General features: G+C 38.9%; 1 protein-coding gene across 3 annotated transcripts in view; it reads right to left on the bottom strand.

The window, feature by feature from the left end:
* The window catches only part of spen (spen family transcriptional repressor), a 35,533-nt gene that overhangs the window by 13,230 nt on the left and 3,039 nt on the right, over positions 1-19,264 (bottom strand). The window contains exons 2-10 of one of the 3 annotated variants that reach the window (XM_079587920.1): positions 17,053-17,373; positions 12,406-13,035; positions 1,739-1,899; positions 1,376-1,576; positions 1,129-1,280; positions 877-1,002; positions 534-647; positions 281-394; positions 83-183 (exon numbers count right to left, since the gene is read on the bottom strand). In XM_079587920.1, coding sequence (XP_079444046.1) covers positions 83-183; positions 281-394; positions 534-647; positions 877-1,002; positions 1,129-1,280; positions 1,376-1,576; positions 1,739-1,899; positions 12,406-13,035; positions 17,053-17,373 — 1,920 coding nt within the window. Of the gene's footprint in view, positions 1-82; positions 184-280; positions 395-533; positions 648-876; positions 1,003-1,128; positions 1,281-1,375; positions 1,577-1,738; positions 1,900-12,405; positions 13,036-15,290; positions 16,962-17,052; positions 17,374-19,264 lie in introns of those variants that run through there. The other 2 variants (XM_079587921.1, XM_079587922.1) reach the window with 2 other exon arrangements.

Raw genomic sequence — 19,264 nt, 5'->3', positions numbered from 1 at the left:
AGATAAATTATTAAATATAAAAGAATATAAAAGGCACCGTGATTCTACACAATGAAAGAGTTGTTAATATACAACATCTCACCTTCGTTCAGATATGATTTCACAGAAATCTCTTATGTCTTGTCCAGATGCCTGCATTGAACGGTAGAAAGCCATCTGGCTTTCCTGGTTGGCAAAGTCAACCTACAAACAAATTTATTTATCAATGCTAGACAAACAAATAGTGAGTTTGTCAATTTACTCTGAAGTCCAGCGGTAAAATTCATATTATATTACAGACCTTTATTTTATTTCCTCCAATTTTCCAACCCTTTGTTTCCTTGACAGCGGCCTGCGCATACTCTATATTATTATATAAGATAAGGGCCATTCCTTTCAGTCGGTCAAACACAACCTAAAAAAAAGTTTTAAAAAAGCAATATGTAGAAATAAAGTAAACATCATATTTTAATGCATTTATTCTATTGAAATAGAGTACAGAACATGAGTTTAAGAAAAATACAGAAACTTTAAATCATGCACAGGATGAATACCTTTACAACATGTCCGTAACGACAAAAGTGCCTTGTTAGATACTGTTCGGTAATACTGGAGGACAAGCCGTCCAACCATACACATGTAGTAGGCATACTCTTGCCAAAACCAAGCTGCAGGAAAGAAAACCCATTTAGTCAACCAATATGTCCTGTGTAATGTATAGGTTTTAGTTCTAATGAGTAGAATTGTAAAATAATTGTAAATACTCCTGTTTCTTCTCTAAAAATATTCTACTAAATGAAGATTGTAGGTTAATTGTAAGTAGCTAAATAATTAAGATTAATTAATAATTAGACAACCACATTTTGAATCACTTGATTAATCTAATCTCATCCTCACCTTTAACCTGTTGTTGCCAAGGTATTCACCATCCATTTTCTTAATTGCTTTGCAGACACTTGCTATGTCACAATACTGGAGAAAGGCATATTGTGGGGAACCATTTACCTTTTTTATATCGATATCCTGGTTAAAAAACAAAACAAAACAAAAACAGTACATACATAAGCAGTGTTGACAATACAGAAAAAAAATATTGGTTTAAAGACTTGCACAATTTTGAAAACACAAAATTTTCAAAATTCTACTTACAACAATCTCTCCGAAACGCTGAAATATATTCAGCAGGTCATGATAGGTTGTGGTTTTCTCTAGATTTCCTATGAATAATGTCCTTGTAGCTTTGGGGTGAAACTCATCTATTCGTTCATCCAAAGGCCGGAACTCATTCTCACTCTCGGTTTCTATTCAGCGACAGATTAGAGCACAATGTTAGGCCCAATGCTAATATTAAACCTTTTAATAACAAGGAATTGTGCACTAAATGCAAGAAACTAACCTGGGCCATGCCAAGCAGTGACATCAATTTGCATGCCAAAAAACAGCTTCCCTTTAGATGCACTTAGAGCTTTCTCTTGGTCTTCTTGCTGGCGAAAAAACACTAATCCATATCGTTCCTCAGAGGCACCATGGATCTGAACTGATGTGACTTTGCCATGTTTCTTAAATTCATGGAAAAGGCCATCCTTCAGGCTTGTATCTAAAATTGATAGGAAGAGCATAATTACATTAATACTCTTAGTCTCACCAAAGCATGTTGGAAAATAATCAAATTTGTTGGGCAATATGGTTTTTGCTTTGCTTTTTAAAAGGTTGTATGTCTTCATTTCGACTTAATTTGACAAACTCATAAAAGCCTCACCTGTTGAGCGCACAGGGAGGTTCTGCACTTTGATACCAAAACTTTTACGAGGTTCATCTTTGTCCAGTGAAGGTAGGGTTTGAGCAGAAGGGGCAGGTACAGCTGCTGACTGAACCGATCGAGCTGGAGATCGATCACTGGAGCTACTGCTGGAATCACTACTGTAAGAGAACACAAACACGCTCAGAATGGTTCCTTTAAGGGAATTTACAAATTCCAGTTTTTCATGCAGTTTATTTTCCCACCTCAGAGAGGCACTATTGCAAAAAAAAAAAAAAAAAAAGTGTCTGTCAGTGACTGAAAATATTTACAACACTCTAGCTTATCCAAGTTTCAAATATTGAAACAACTGTGACACTCCTTTAGGCTATTTATCTAAATCTCATCAAATAGCCACTGACAAGAGCCAAACAACTGTGCAAGCAAACAATGCTAAAACTAAAACATTTTTTATTTATTTTTATTGCTTTACCAGAAAGAACCAACCACTCAAGTATATAGTTATTAAGCATAATAATAATATTAAGCATAAAAGCATAATACAAATAATTTATAATCATAATAATAAAATAAATACACAAATTAGCAAATCCATCTTTCTTTCATTAAGCTTAATACGTTTCAAATACTACCTTGACTGCCTAAACCTGACATTTTGACATTACAGTGGATACTTCTGTTCTGTCCCCACTATGATTCAGCCATTAACATGGCTTTCCTTTTGTCTGTTTACATCTTTGCACTGCCCTCTTTTCTCACTCCCTCTCACTCTCACTCTCAGAAGTGCGGCTGATAGGGACTGGCCTGTGGGAGTGGGCAGGGAGCCAGCAGTGGCTAGAAATTTCCAGTTCCAACTGGATCTCACGGGGGTGGGGGGAGTTCAAGTGGGCAGTGTGAAAATACATCAGCCGTTGTTTCTTAAAATTCCCCTACAGCCTTTTCTCCTCAAAAAGCATACAATACACCTAGGATATAGGAAAGCAATACGCTTCATTTTTGGTTATGCACATTGGCCCTTATTTAGAAAAGAACAAACTCTGCATTCAAATAAAATAAAAGGGAAATGAATGTTTCCTTTTCATTTTTTTTTTTTTTACAAATGCCATGAATGTCATAAAAAAAACTTAATTATACAAGTACAGTGGTTAAAAAGGCAACCTCAAAATGTTTGTTAAAAAACAATCAAAACATTTAAGTCACATAAAGATGAGTTTCTAAAACAAAACAAAAATAAATATATAACAGCACTTAATTATGGATGCCCACCCTATAATTTGCAGAAAAATGACACAAAATGGTTTTGTGGTGCATGCTTAGAAAAATCTCTAACAAACGACACTTGTTAAAAACTGGATATTTATATTAATTGCTTTGGCTGCACCAAAAATAAAATCAGTAACCAGCAGAATCTTTCACCCTTTGGGTGACAATCTCTACAAAATGTCCCACGTCTCATTACAAATGAAAGTCTGTAGTGATGTCCTAAAGCCACAGGCCAACTGTAAATCAAAATGGACCTTGAACACAAAGTTTTCTGAATTATCAGGCATTGATGTCTGACTGACCCAATGCCTGTAGTCTAGCCCAGTCAGCATCAAAGGGTGAAAGTACGCAACTCAACTAGGTCAGTCAACATCTTAACTAATATTTTAAGGTTTTCTTACATCAAGAGTCAAGACATATGTTCAGCACAAAAACTCAAGTGATCCAAAGCAAAAGAAATAACAAAATGTGCAGTGATACACAAGGGCTGTGGTACGCAACTTTCCATTTCTGACACTTGCTTGTCATGGAGCCGTTCAGATTTTGGTTTTCACGATGGTATTTATATCAAACAATACCAAATAGTGAACAGTAAAGTGACAAAACAACCGGTTCTGGATTCAATCTTCTCTTATTTACTGTCGCTTCGAAAAATATGTCGAGATGAAAACATGTAATTGTTTGTCTGAAATTATTTCAAATAAAAAAATGTATATCACTCTAAAAATGTGTCTCTTTTTGAACAGGCCTTTAGATCTTCATGACCCTTTAACAGTGGGCTTGTCATTGGCAAACAGAGCAGCTAAAAATACAGAAAATGATACGGACACCTTTCTTGACATTTGGAACACTCAAGTATGATGTCATTGTTGTTAAAAAATGGTTTCCAATTACTTCCTATAGCTGGAAATGATTTATGGGAGTTACTTTGCACCACATCTACATGTTTGTTTGTCACTATTTCAACAGACATATACTTCCTGGATATGCATGTCTATAACACAGAGGGGTAGGCCAAGAAATGTATGAACTTTACCAACCTGCTTAGTGATAACATGCAAACGATTCATAAGGCTGCTTTTATGATGTACATTTTCAACATCCAAGATTTTTTGGACCAAACATTTACAATTTTTATTGGATTCATTACATTTACATAGCACAAAGGCTTCTGTCTTACAGATTTGGTTAAAAATGACATTTGTAGAGTGGTTAAACTAAATGCATTCCCTTTGATATAGTCACTAGGGCTGGGCGATATGACAATATTATCGTATATCGACGATGTCTCGCAAGTATCGCGATGTCGATTATAACAGTCTGCTTCCAGACGATAATCGTCAATATAAAAAATTACATATTTCTCACATAGCCCTATAGTTATACACATTTATTCACATACAATAACATGAATTAATTTTTTTTATAGGCTAGTTAGGAGGATTAGGAATAGAAAATCGATTCTTCTTGATAGCATTCTTTAAGCGATAGACGCAAGAGGACACGACTGCATGCGCACTGTTTTCTGTACAGCGCACTCACAAAGCGTGCGAAGAGCTGCCTCTTATATAGTGTACGGACACATACACAATTACCCTTCTAGTTAATTTATAGCATAAAATAAACATGAATAAACATCAGAAAAATTGTTGTTTCAACCACGGAAAGACGTCAGTAGGTACACACCTTTTTTCAAGTTCAAATATCCCCGTAAAGTCGGTTTTGTCTTAAAAGGTTGAGAAAGAACAGTAGGCCCATGTCCATTGAACCAGTGCATTGCCAACCTATACTCGCTACCACCATTAATGTTGATCAAAGAACAAAAGAAAATCACTCACTGAACTTTTGTAACTTTAAATAGCTTAATATTTTATTTGCCTGTTGTTCAGTGCTGACTGCTCCAACGGCAACATGAGTCAGTGTATGCGACCTTGAGATGCGTTCCCTGTCAAACATCATTCATCCTTACTTTAGTAATTTTGTTAAAAAAGAATTCTGGATTTCTTGATCTTTACATGATTCTTTTTATTCATATGCTATTAGTTTTTATACAATTCTGTCCTGCAGATGAAAAAATTAAACTATCCTGTTAATTCAGAATAGCAGAGATATATCCAATTAAAAAATATATATATATAGGCTAATCAAGTAGCCTAGGCCTATTTTATTTTGGTTTGCAGGCTAATAAAAGTTAATCAGAAAAACAAGAGGTAGAAGTAACTTTACCCGTTTCTGAATATTAATTTAAATGTTGCACATAATAAATGGCCTAATCAAAAATCACAAACATGACCATTGTAATAAAAATAAAAATGTTGTTATATGGGCCATTCTACAGATTTGGTGCAAACTGCTGTCCCACAAACAAAAAACACATTTAAAAAGAATTTAGGTATTCAAATTTTAGATGTTTACAAAGATCCTTCTATTATCTATTGAATCCACAATAGCATTTAAAATATTAAACCCCTAAATTTCAACTTGTGAAAAATATATTTAAATGTTGTTGTTTTTTATTTTTCCATTGTTGTTTTTAAAACTTTCTTTTAAAAAGTAAAGAAAAAAAAACATTTATTTTGTATTTTATTTTTAAATCATGAAACTTTATGTAAAATGTGTTTTTATATAACTGTTCAAACCTGTGCTAGGTAACCTTGTGCTGGCTATCATCTTTGAGCTAGGCTCAAAAGTATCTAAAATTTGTCACTACCAAAACATGTCATCATTCTTTTGGTAGTGACAAAAGGGAACACAATCATTTATATGGGAGAAATAAACAAACCTCAGCTGGCTCCTCTTGATGTGGAGGAGCAGCGGCTCCACTCTGAGCTCCTCCCAAGTGACCGAGCTCCTCACACTATCTCCAAGGGATTGCCTAGCCACCCAGCGAAAAAAGCTAATTTCGGCCGCCTGTATCCGGGATCTTGTCCTTTCGATCATGACCCACAGCTCATGATCATAGGTGAAAGTAGGAACGTAGATTGAATGGTAAATCGTGAGCTTCGCCTTGCAGCTCAGCTCCTTCTTCACCACGACAGACCGGTACATCGACCGCATTACTGCAGAAGCTGCACCGATCCATCTGTCAATCTCCCGTTCCATCCTTTCCTCACTCGTGAACAAGACCCCAAGGATACTTGAACTCCTCCACTTGAGGCAGGAAAGAACCTGAAGTGGGCAAGCCACCGACTGAGAACCGTGGCCTCGGATTTGGAGGTGCTGATTCTCATCCCAGCCGCTGAAGGTCCTGGTCTGATGGGGCCAGCACGACAACATCATCTGCAAAAAGCAGAGACGAAATCGTGTGGTCCCCAAACCTGACACCCTCTGGCCCCTGGCTGCGCCTAGACATTCAGTCCATAAAAATTATGAACAGAACCGGTGACAAAGGGCAGCCCTGCCGGGAACAATTCTGACTTACTGACGCCAATGCGAACCAAGCTCCTGCTCCGCTCCTTAGCAAAGGGCCCCGGACCCCATACTCCCAGAGCACCCTCCACAGGCCGCCACGAGAGACACAATCAAAGGCCTTCTCCAAATTCACACAGCACATGTGGATTGGTTGGGCAAACTCCCATGAACCCTCCAGCACTCTGGAGAGGGTAAAGAGCTGGTCCAGTGTTCCACGACCGGGATGTAAACCACACTGTTCCTCCTGAATCTGAGGTTCTACTATCGGCTAGGCTTGCTACGATAGTCGGTCTTACACAGTGTTCAGTCACAACACCGGTTTCATCACTTGCCCACCGCGGCACCGCAAAAAAAATTATAAAATTGACTAGCGCTGTATGATCACGCTCTTATTAATGTGAATGCTTTTAAACCGTTCAAGCGTGACAAGACTAAAGAGACCGCGCTGTAAGTCCTACCTATTACACACAGAAAAGACGCGCGTCAGTATCGAGTTCTCTTTCGGGCTTGAACAAACCATAACACAAATTATGCCAAAAAACAGACTCGATCAGTCGATCAACGAAACATCGATCCAAATGCGCTGAACTGTGTAGAATCTTATGGTCCAGCGCATTTGGATCTGTGTTTCGTTGATCGACTGATCGAGTGTGTTTCGTTGATCGACTGATCGAGTCTGTTTTTCAAAGATGGCTTCTGCTTGTATACGTGAAGTTGACTGTATGTATAAAATATCTTCTTATTAAACTGTCTGGACACTGTCAAAGTTCTCAATGCTTCGGTTTGAAGGTAGGGACCCTCATTATGCTACCGTGTTAGTGTGGGGCTATTTTGAGCCTTGTTAGTGGTATTAACAAGCGATTTTTATTTGTCATTACTCTATGCCCAATATACTAGCGTTATAGGCTAAACTGTTTTTAGAGATAAAACTATTTACATTCGATAATCATGAAAACAAATTTCAGATAACGGTTGACTAGGTAACAATGTGTAATTAGACCAAAGGTTCATTTTGCGCTGGAGTTCTCCTTTAAATTCAACCATGGTGTCCTCAGTGGCTCAGATGCCGCGAATCTATGGAGACTCCTTATGTTTGTTGTTTGTACATTCAATAACAGAATATTTGTAATGTTTTTTTTGGTGCAGACTATATCTCCAGCTGGTACAGAGAGGAAACAGAAATGGCGGACTGCTGAGGCTCACTCAGGGCGGTGTTAATGCTAAGAGGGCAGATCGTCACAGGCTCACCTAAGAGTAGGGGGAAATTTGGAACTGCTTGTTTGGAGACGGTTTATGATTTATGAGGATTATAAAAAATAAAAAAGTAGTGGGTGGATTTGTACAATTATAGGTTGGTTGTTTACACACACTGTGGACACACATCAGTGTTCAAACACTTTTAGATTTTTTGCATAATAGGTCCCCTTTAAAATTCAAGGGTAAAAAGATAAAGTTATAATCTAAAACCTGCTGGGGGCAAAGCTCACCCGCTTTTCCACTGTCGGGCCGAACGGTAATGGTTAGGTACGGTTCCAGTTGTGTTTCCACTTGAGCCTGGTACGACACAGCGCACGATTACAAACCGTTCTCGGCCCGGAATTCTCGGCATGGTTAGCCAGCTGGTAGAATCCGTGAAGTGACGTCGCCACTCAGGATTTGTCACTTGTCTGTTGCCTGGCAACCAGTTTCTCTGTTGCTGGTTAAGCACGCAATGTGAGTGAAGTAAACGGAGCGATAATAAAATTAAAAGCAATAGCGAATCATTCTCCATAAAGCGGTCGCTATTTACATCTCATAACATCAGTAAACCTTTACCAAGGCAACGACTGATGCGTTTGTATTACATTCCAAAGCCCCACAGTGGAAAATGAAACCGTAACCGTACCAGCTGGCCCGGATCGGCACGGAATGGAACATTTACGCAATGAAAACCATTCGGCCCGACGGTGGAAAAGCGCCTCTTGACTAGAGCTGTTATGGCTTACACACGCATCTGCTCCAGGTAGGGGTGGAACGGTACACAGAAGTCATCATTCGGTTCATACCTCGGTTCAGACATCACGGTTTGGTACGAGTTCGGTACAATGGAGGGAAAAGCAAAACAAAAATGCAGAAGGCAATTTTTTTTTATTGTGCATGTCTGTTAGTACCACCTATACAGTCTCTCCCCTGAGCTAGCTGCCACAGCCTGCCCTGAAGTGTGTAAAGTAAGATGTAAACAGTAAACAATTACCCCACATCATCTCCAGACTCCATCTGTAACTTGTAAACAAAATAAGACAATCAGCCATAAAACTGAAAATACAGCATCGCTTATATGTGCGGACGCACGAGCGCGAAGGTGCGCGCGGCAAAAATGTCATCATTGCAGTGTGGGCGGTCGTGCGCGTTGGGTGCGCAAGGCCACATTTTGCGTGGCGGTGTGCAGTGCATGGATTTTTTTTGTAACAGCGCTCGCGGCTCCGCATCCGAGGATGCACGATTTCGAGTCGAATCTGGCCGAGCATGTACATCTCACAGCACCGGCACCCAGTTCTTGCGTCTAAATTAGTTGCTTACATTAACAAAATGAGCCTACAATTGCAGACATAAGCCCTTTAAATAAAAATAAATGGCCATGTTTTATAAAAAGGTTCACAAAACTAAATAAAAATGTTTAGAAAATATGTAACGTTAAGTTCTCATATCCATTTTTTTTCTCTCTCTAATGTCACAGGGAATAATCTGGTTTACTGCTTTACACGATTTTTTTGTAGTGTGGTTTTGGTGTACTAAAGTGTTGTACTAAAATAAACATTCCTGATGGTTTAGAGGACAATTACACAGAGTCGCACCCTGTCGTTTCAAAGAATAGCCTAGTACACCGGCAAGCGCGAAGTAAATGCCTCGTCCATTTGGGGAGGCGCGCACGCAGTCATCGGGGGCTCGCGCTGCGGAGGCAGGCAAAAGTATAAACAAACCTAGCTTAAGGCGGGGCTACAGATTAGGTGTCCATAAAGAACCCGCATATCTAACAGTAGTTCCGCATTACATTCATTAATTTGCACGCGAGTTTAATTTATTTTTATACCGTGTATTCTCTGTGTAAATTCATGCACCGAACCGTGACGCCGGTACCGTTTCGGTTCAATACAAATACATGTACCGTTCCACCCCTAGCTCCAGGGCATCCCAATATGCCGACCCAAAGTGCTCGAAGCCAAATCTGCAACTTGGTCAAGAATGAGAGAAAATACAGTTCCCATAAAAATGATTAATACCTCCCTTCAACTTTTTCAAGTTGTGTTGCAGTTTACAGCATTTAATCAGCAGAAATGTCTCAGATAAACATAAAACCCTCCAAAAACAAAATGTAAAATAATTATCCATAATCCAATTGGCTGCACTAGTTATTAATATTTTAAACATCACACAAATAGTCACACAATCAATGTAGGCCTACTTAATGTAGTAAAACAAAAGGCGTTAAAGGTAAATAAAAAGTTAGTAATCAATAATTAAGAATTTGAGTCATCCTCAACACTGGGTGACAGTGCACTCACAATCTCCATATAATCTGTCTGAGCTTGACCAATTTTACAAAAAAGAAAATAAGTAAAGATTTAAGTGGCCAGCAGGTCACATGACAGAGGCCTTTCCACACAGACCAAAGGTGCATATACTAGCCTACATCAGGGATGGGCAACGCCGGTCTTAGATTGCTGCTGTCCTGCAGAGTTTAGCTTTAACCCTTATCAAACACACCCGAACAAGCTAATCAATGTCTTCAGGATTACTAAAGCCAAAGCCACTTGAAGGCAAGCCTGCAACCTCAGCCGAAAAAAGCATAAAGCCAGCTAACACTGCGGTACGCAGGGAAGGAGACAAGAGGCCGTTGAATGGATGTCCACAGAGGAGAGGCTTCACTATGCGGAATAAACCACTTTTGTGAGGAAATTATAATTTAGCCTAATGAATCAACAGCCCACCGGCTAATCTTCAACATGTTTGCTCTTAAACATTAATTTTGGATTGATCTATTTTTAGAGTTTACACCCAATAAATGCTGTTTTATAAGAGAAATGCAATGGACAATTGCGCGACAGGTATGATTCCGTTTACATCCCATCTCATTCATTTCTATGGTATCCACAAAAGTGACTGACTGTCGTACAACTCTGAACAAAATGTAATGAAGTCAAGGCTGTAATGTGATTGGTTATCAAGGCACACGTGATCCAAGTTAGCTGTTAGATTTTTCTCCAATGGTAGAGCCTTGGACCCCTGTATCTCCCTAAGACTATCTCTGCAAAAGCTACAGAGAGTTGAGTTTTTTTATTTTTTTATCAGGGTTGGAGCTTAAGGGCCTGTTCACATATCGCATCTTTTGCGCGCTCAAGTTCATTATTTCAAATGTAGGCGCGCGGTATGCGCCCTCATATTGGAAGCGACGCGCTCGTTTTTTCCAAGCGCGTCCGCGCCGCATCGAGATAAAAACATCTCAACTTTTCAAAATGCCGCAAGCGCACCGTAGGTCACTTAACAAGAACCAACCAATCAGCTTCCTCACCTTTTCTGTTTACGTTGCTACCTCAGCAGAAAAATGGAGGAGCAGCTCATCATTGCGGACCAGGGATTTCCTGAACTTTATGACTTGTCAAGCTCTCATTATTTATCCTTGCTGTAACGGAGAGCGCAGCTGATGGTTGCTTAGCAACGACAGAAGCCTCCGGAACGCAACCGCCATAGTGCTTTGGAAAAAGGAGAACGGGGCGCACCTAGCGTTTTCTACACGTTCTTAGGCGCGATATGTGAACAGGCCCCAACTCTGCAGGACAGCGGCACTCCAGGACCGATGTTGCCCATCCCTATAACATTATGACTTGAATGGGGTGAATACTCATAATAACTAATATATTTCATAAAAAGTTGTTTTGTGATCAACAGAACAACATTATTCAATTCAAGTGACAGAAAAGCAGAAGTACTGTAGCGTCAAACATCCTGTGAAAATGTAATACAAAAGCTAGACAACAAGTTGAGCATTTTTATTTTTTAAACTGAAAAGCCTGACTGGTTGATAAATAATGATGAAAGCTGAATGACAACAGAAGAATACTGTTGCTGGCTAACTACTTAATTCGTAATCAGTATCCATGGTTGGTTACTGACTACTTCAGAAACCTAGGTGATCACCAAGACCACCGAAACAAGGTTATCATTGCCATTACGCAAGCATGTGGCTTGAGTCTAAAGATCAAGAACTTTGCAACTGAGAAGTATCCTACTACAACCACCTTTGTAATGCAATTTATACTAATATAGCTAATATATCTTGTGGGACTTGAAGTATCACCATGCTAACTAATGTAATTTCTGTGTCACTTTCCAAACAGATTTCTCAGACCTACATCAACCAAGCAAATAGTCCTGACTCAAACTAGTGCTGTAGGTTGAGCCAAAGTTGAGATGTTATGTTGCACATCTTAAACAAGATGTGCAAAGAAACAATGTTCAATAGTGCCATGAAGTCACGACGACATATCAATTGCTTTCATATTCATTTTAGGACAAAGCATTTTAACATTGACAATGCACACTGCACTCACTGAAGAATTTAGTGCATAATCTTCAAAAGAAACAAGGCTCAACAATAAAGATGACCCACACGAGGGAATTTTGGGCCAGTTTTCAGAACTTGGCCTTTGCCACTGAAATATTACATTCTTTGATATTTTACATCCATTTTTATGCCTTGCAAACTTAAATGTTTTATTTTCCGTGATGTAATCTACATTGCTGTAGTATTCCAAGAGGGATCCGAGCACAGATAGATTGCTAAAAAATAAAAATGTATGATCCCTTTGCCTTTGAAAACATTGGCAGGAAAATAAAAATCCTAACTTTTGGCCCCCAAAATTTTTTTGCTGAGCTCTGACAAATATTTTACATCATGCAAATTTACTGCCATAGATATGCTAATGGGATGCACCAAGATACATCAAAGCACTTACCTGCCACTGCCACTACTGCTGGTGCTGCTGACGGAGTCAGAGCTGGAGGAACGACTGCGGGATCCTGAGCCACTGCGGGAGCGTGCCGGCCGCGCTGCCTGACTCGTCAGCCTCTGTGGTGATGGATTGTGTGAAGACTGTGGCGATCGACTGCGACTGTGGTGGTATGTCCTATCTCCTCGTCTACCTCTTTCTTCTCTGTATAAATCCCGATGGACCACACTGGCGAGTGTGAAAGCTTCACGGGCACGGGGCTCATAACGAGTCTCTGTAGTCTCAAAACGACTAGGGCTCCGGCTTCGTGAACCATAGTAGACAATGCCTCCCGGTGTCGAGCCGCCACTTCCCACTCCGGCAGTGCTGCTACTGCTTCCAGCAGCACTGCTGCTTCCTGCAACGCTCCCTGCGACACCTACACTGGCTGCTGATGAGCCGCCTCCAATGCTGCCACTGGCAGAACTGACACTCCCGCTGGCTCCACTGAGGGCCCGGTCCCGGTCCCTAGAGTCTCTGTAATAATCAGTCTCATAGTGCCGCTGGCGATCGAAACTACTGGTGTTGGTGCTGCTGCTGCGCTCATGGTGTCCATAGGAACTATGGTCGTAAGATCGCTCCCGACTGTCCGCAGCCCTACATGACAAGGAAAGGGATGGAGGATGGCAAAGAAAAATGGAAAGAATGAAATGAATGTTATTTTCATCCCTGACAGGTATACGAATCAAGTGACATGCGTTGAAGTGATTTAATCAAAACATAGACTGCAAGTGCATGTTGGAAAGATGCTGTCTTAGAATTTTCCTTTAAACGTAGCATTCAATCCAAACATTGATATCAGGTCACTTGGTTCTTGGTTCCAACTTGGAATTGTTTTTTGGAGGGGAGGGGTATGGGAGGGGGTGTTTAAGAAGTATTTTTTTGCAATTTACTTTTTGCATTTCTGAAATCATACTGAATCTATATTGAAAACAAATGGGAATAGAAATATGCATGACAAAAGTCATGCATGCCATGGTCAGTCACATTCCAAGTTACACAGGGTAGAGGGGGGGAAAAGCCAGAGGTTCACTTATTTTACAATGGCAGTTTACAATTTCTTAAATAGAAGTGAACTTGATTTATTTATTTTTATGCATAAAACTACTGTTTTTGTCTTTTTAGTGAGAAAATGTATTTTCATTACCCTACCTAAAAAACTAAGTTTGATTTTTTTTTTGGACCAATTAGATGCAGTTAATTTATTATGTATTACCATGAAAATAATGAAGCAAAAATGGGTTTTGATTACAAATTCTTTACCTTCTACTTCCCTCCCGCTTCAGTTTGTGATTTTTTATTTAACTAACAAGAATGAAGTTTAATGAATAACATGAAATCATTCTCAAAGAATTAAATCAAAGCCACAGGTTATAAAAACTCATTATTTTGGAATAAAGGTCTTTTGCAATAATACGGTCCAACATCATTTGTTCTGGTCATGCTGTAGAATAATGATTTGTGTGAAGAGTGAATCTAAACCATGTTTTTTTTTTTAAAAAGAGGAACAATATACACCCTAAAGAAAGGGAAATGAGTGAAGGGGATGCTATGATACGCTAAGCTCTATGATAGCTTCACTTTAATAGCCATTTTGAAATGCCTGAAGATTGTATTTTTAGTAGCCTAACCCTTTTCAAACTATTAACTGGAACCATTCCGCAACCTTTCTTGAGTCAAATAGCTAGAGATATTTTCAAATTGCTGGGAAATAAGCAGTAACAGATAATTAATTTTTTAGACTAGTGAATTCTGTTAATTTTATAACACAAAGCTTAATTTTAAATTAGTTAATCTAACCGACTACTGTAGGTTTTTCAGTTCCTTATATTGATAAACCCTTGGGTATTTAAACATTTATTAAGTTATTAGATTACAAATAAAAGTGATTATTTCATTTACTTTTTCGAACTTCAAAAGTCTTCAGTGTGTGAAAGAAAATATTAATATGCAATAATTTATTACACGTGTAGTTTTCTTAGGCACAAGAAGCAGCATTTTGCCAAAAGTCCCCTTAACCCCACAACAGAGCCACCAATAGTTACATTTATTAAAAATAATAATGTGGTTCTTCATACAGCATTACATTTGTTTCTTCAGAAAAAAAGAAAAAAACACTGACCATTAATAACTGTATGGTTGCCAAGCAACATAGCAAATTTATGCATTAGCTAATATATTAGCTATGTATAATGCAAGTGAATTCTGTCATTTCTAATCACTAAAAGGTTTAAATAATAACTGAAAAGTTACAGTTAAAGCTTGAGATAGGCTACAGCTTCTCCAGAATAAGTATTTGTTAGTCATTGACAGTGTGTGAAAAGTGAGCATGTAGCAACAAATCTGACCTAGTTAATTGGTTTGGTTTCTATTAGAAAAAGATGCTTTTGTTTAGTGAAAGCCAGCTGTGTAACTTGACTGTGATCAACCTTTACAATACATATAGTCCACTCCTGTAATTTCCACAAGAACTGACAAACAGTGGTGAAACATTGCATCACAACACTCCACAGCTCATTTGCCATCTCCTCCATTTCCATAGAGCTGTAATGTGTTTGGTCAGCTTTGCTGTATCTTTAAAGTCTTTTGAACCTTTTATTTTATTGTGACATGCCTCAAACACTATTCAAATTATTCACGTAGGTAAAGCAGAGAGGCAAAAAGCCAGGGAGTGTGAAAGAGTGAGAATCACGAAAGGGACAGCAAAGTGAGGTAAAAATCTGCAAATGCCAACAAGCTACTAAAAACAGCCTGTTTAACAGCTACATCTGTTAGTGGGAGATGGAAAAAAGACAGGGGATCAAACTAGGGGTTAGAGAACAGCTAATATACACAGGGCAGAACATACCAACCTTTTCAGACAGCGGTAACCCGACCTACAATTCCAAATACAATTTAGGGAGACAGAACTTTGTGAGCAAAAAAGGGGGTTCAAAATGTAGAATGAAAAAATGGTAAGAAAAAAACCAACGAAGTAATCCTTATCTTTGAGGGTCCAACGGAATAGTTCGGCCAAAAAAAAAATCGATATGGGAAAAGCATATGGAGGTAAAAGTCAGGAGGTAGAATGTCCAACTCAGATTTAGTGCAAAGATCCCCATCAGATCAAAAACAGGCTGGAGAAAGAAGTCCAAAAACATAATAAATCCATAATTTGGGTCTTCATACAGCATTACTTCTGTTCTTCATTTTCATTAGTCCTTTGAAACTAGCCTAAATGTCTCTGTGGATCTTTAAAAATATGAAAATGTAAAATTGGTCTGCATGATGCCTCTGAGACTTTAAATCCCTCTTCTGTGCAGTTATAAAAAAAAATTGAATCTTATCCCGCCACCTCCTTACGACTGAAAACAGTTCACTTTCCAGATATACCATCAGAACAAGGTACCAGTATTCGAACCGCTGTGATGTTAATAATCCAAGTCAACTCAGAAAACATGGGTGTTCGATCAATGTTTTACAAATCCCAGTGGAATCTTCATTGATGTTTGGAAAAAGAGATCAATAATCCATTGGCCATTGGAATAGTCCATTAGGAAAAACCCGACTTTCATCTTAGCTATAGGGTAGTGTATCCACAGTCTTCTGTAGTTCCAGATCCTTTATGGGGCTTTGTAATCCACTGGGATATTTCACATCCAAAGCGAGAAGTCTTCAACCCCACAACAGCAATACCTCCATGCTTTACTTTATGGATCCAAAAATCAGTTAATTCTTCAGGAGAGTAGAACATGAACTACTTTAAATCCATTATTTTTTTCTTCGGCGATTAGGGGGAAAAAAGCAAAAATGAACTTAAATGGTCTATAAATAAGTAATGAATAAACAAAGAGAGTTGCTCACTGTGTTTCTGTCACATTCTACCATGTTGATCAATGGCAGAAGTCTCCCATGTAATTAACAGCAAAACCCTAACACCACAAATAATCCCGAAAAAAAAGAGAAAAGAATTTGTAGTGATAGAATATCCTTTTCATTGGGTAATATTAATCCAGTGTGATTAAGAATCCACAGAACATCATCCAGAGCGTTCCAGACCATCGAAGGGAAAGAACTGATCCTAAACCACCCATTTCATTAATCCAATTACCAATCAATGGGTCTTAATTGATCAACACCGTAATTGTGTTACAATAACAGAGTAAAAAACATGAAGTAAGACATTAATCCACCTTGTGCGGTACAGTACTCCAGAATAGGGCAATTCCAGGTAAGGCTGCGGTCACGGATGCGCTCTCGCTTCCAGAAATCCCGAAATATTTTGATATCCGAAACATGCCCTGGATTCTCTTCGCAGCGATATCCAACTCTGAGAGAATCCCCATGCAGAGGCACGCTAAGCTCTACATAATGATTATGAATTTCGATGCATGTTCACCATGCTTTGACAAACTTCAAAACTGGCTCATCTTTACACGGTGAGCGACGACAGACCTCAACCATCAAAGCGTGATGCCCAAATCACTACCCTCCAGTGTTCACTTAATTTCCCATATGTCCCCCGCCCCCAAAACAATAAATTAGCCCAATTAATGACGGAAATAATTGGGAGGGAGAGATGAGTTACAAGAAACGAATGGTCCCCTTGCCTTCAGAAAAACTATGTCCACTTACCCGTCTAGTCTGCGTTCAAAGCGTCCCTCTCTGCTGTGGAGTGACACAGGGGGCACATACACAGGGCCCCCCGCCCCCCTTGTGAACCCTGAAACATCCCGCCCACGAGTGGCTATGGACAGGCTATCATCCAGGCCTCGAGCTGCACTGGGAATAGTTCCTGGCTCATTGTAATCGGTGCGTAGGTCCCTGTCTCCCATCTTGTTGACAGAATTATGAGCTTTCTGAGCACTCTTAATGTCCACAAAATCCACAAAAGCTGCCACTCCACCCTCCGATCCACGTTTTGGGAGGACCTTGACACTCTCCACACGTCCATACCTTTAAAAAAAGGTGAAAAAGGGTATTAACTAATGGCCAACACAAATTAATTGCATGATATGCAGTCAATTATGCTGATATGAACAACCATTATGCATACAGCTAATCCGCAAAAGGGCAGATTTGATTGCGCAAAAGACTGAGTGAAAACAAACCTGTGTGCCAGTCATTTGTGCAATATGTAAATAAGTAGACTCAAATAAAAACAGCCTGCCTTCTTCATCACCACACAAAGATGTACCACAGTATGAGTAGTATTAACCATATGCCTGACTAGTAATATCTCCCTTCATTTGAATACATCCAATTATTATGACAGGAAAACAAACATCAGATTTTGATTGTCTGTTTCTGGCCCAGCACATCATTGCAAAACAACCTCTCTCTTCTTTCCCTTCAGTTTTATTGCACCATTAAGATGTATACGAATGCCAGAAATCAGTCAAATGTCATAATTCTGTCGAATCATTCAGGCTTGAAACCTCATTATGATGTCTTGATCTGCTCTATTCCTCTTCTGGACATGTTTGATGAATTTGCGTCCCTTTAAAAACCTTGATATATAGGCTAGTGCTTATATAAACTTCATGTAAATATACTAATATACTACACATAAATTTGCTGTCAATCATTAAACAACTAAACAAAACAAAAATAGATGACAGGTGTACATATGGGTTAAAACAACTCTTGGTAATCAAAGTATGAAAATTAGTCAAACAATAGGCATTCAAATGGGTGCTCTAGGTGAGCAGCTGTCTGACACACCAGTTCTCACACAATCTCCGTCGCCATTTTACAAACCTATTCACACTGCTTATTCATTCTCCCGTCCCCCATCTTCAATAAGTACCTCTGCCGCACTGACCTGAGCTTTGAGAGTCACCGTACACAAATCACTTCGGGGGGTACCATTTATTTTTTTTATTTTACAAATGTATAACTGTATTTCTCTCCTGTATATATCAGAAAACAATTTCTCCTTTAATGTTGCTCACAATAAATGAGCATGAGCGTGTTTTAATTTAGTTCCCGTTCAAAGGGCGACCGTTATTGCCACAATTCAAAGCTAAATGGACAGTCATTGAACAAAAGGCTGCCGTAGAGACAACAAAGCGCTTGTTCCAAGATGAATAAATTATTTACTCAAATCTTATATGTAGGTTTTCTCATACTAGTGCCTGCCCTCCTCGACTCGCAAAGTAATTTCTAACGATAGTGAGGTCTAGTGTTATGCTCGTAAACTCCAGCCTGAACATCAATACAAGCTACAACCATACACAAACACCATTATAATAATAATGAGTCCGATCACACCTGCATTTTTCAAAGACTACGTTAGTATGTTTTGATTGTATTTTGTACAAATACATAACTGTGCGTACTACGTGTAGGTAATGAATATGGCCAATAAAGTCGTTAGACAGTCTTTGCAAGGCAATATTACCGCTTAGAATACACATTGTTTCAAGGCAGCTTTACAAAAGAGATCATGACGTTAATGTTTATAATATCTTAATGCATTAACGTTAGTCGCATTTAGTTGATGACAGCTGAGTCTGAGGGATAATATAGTTTACATTTTGAGACGATAAAAACAATCAAGCAGTTGACATTTGCTATAGTATCGCTTGTGAGAATACAGTATGTATGATCAAGTTTGATATGTCTATATATATACAACTTTATGTATATAGACCTAGACGATAAAGTTTACGTTTTATAAACAATAACGTCAGTCATGTGTTCAACCGTGTAATATACAATATTGCGATGTCACTCATGAAATCTCGCAACGCTTTATCAGACGACAGATCAAGACAGATTCACACCATTTAGTTTTAACAAACCGTGTTATTCTGATTAAGCAACCCGTGAATTCAATGAAAAA

The sequence above is a fragment of the Phoxinus phoxinus genome, assembly GCF_949152265.1.
Source record: "Phoxinus phoxinus genome assembly, chromosome: 18".
Lineage (NCBI taxonomy): Eukaryota > Metazoa > Chordata > Actinopteri > Cypriniformes > Leuciscidae > Phoxinus > Phoxinus phoxinus.
Note: the sequence above shows the minus strand (reverse complement) of the source record. Positions and strands in the feature narration are given on the sequence as shown.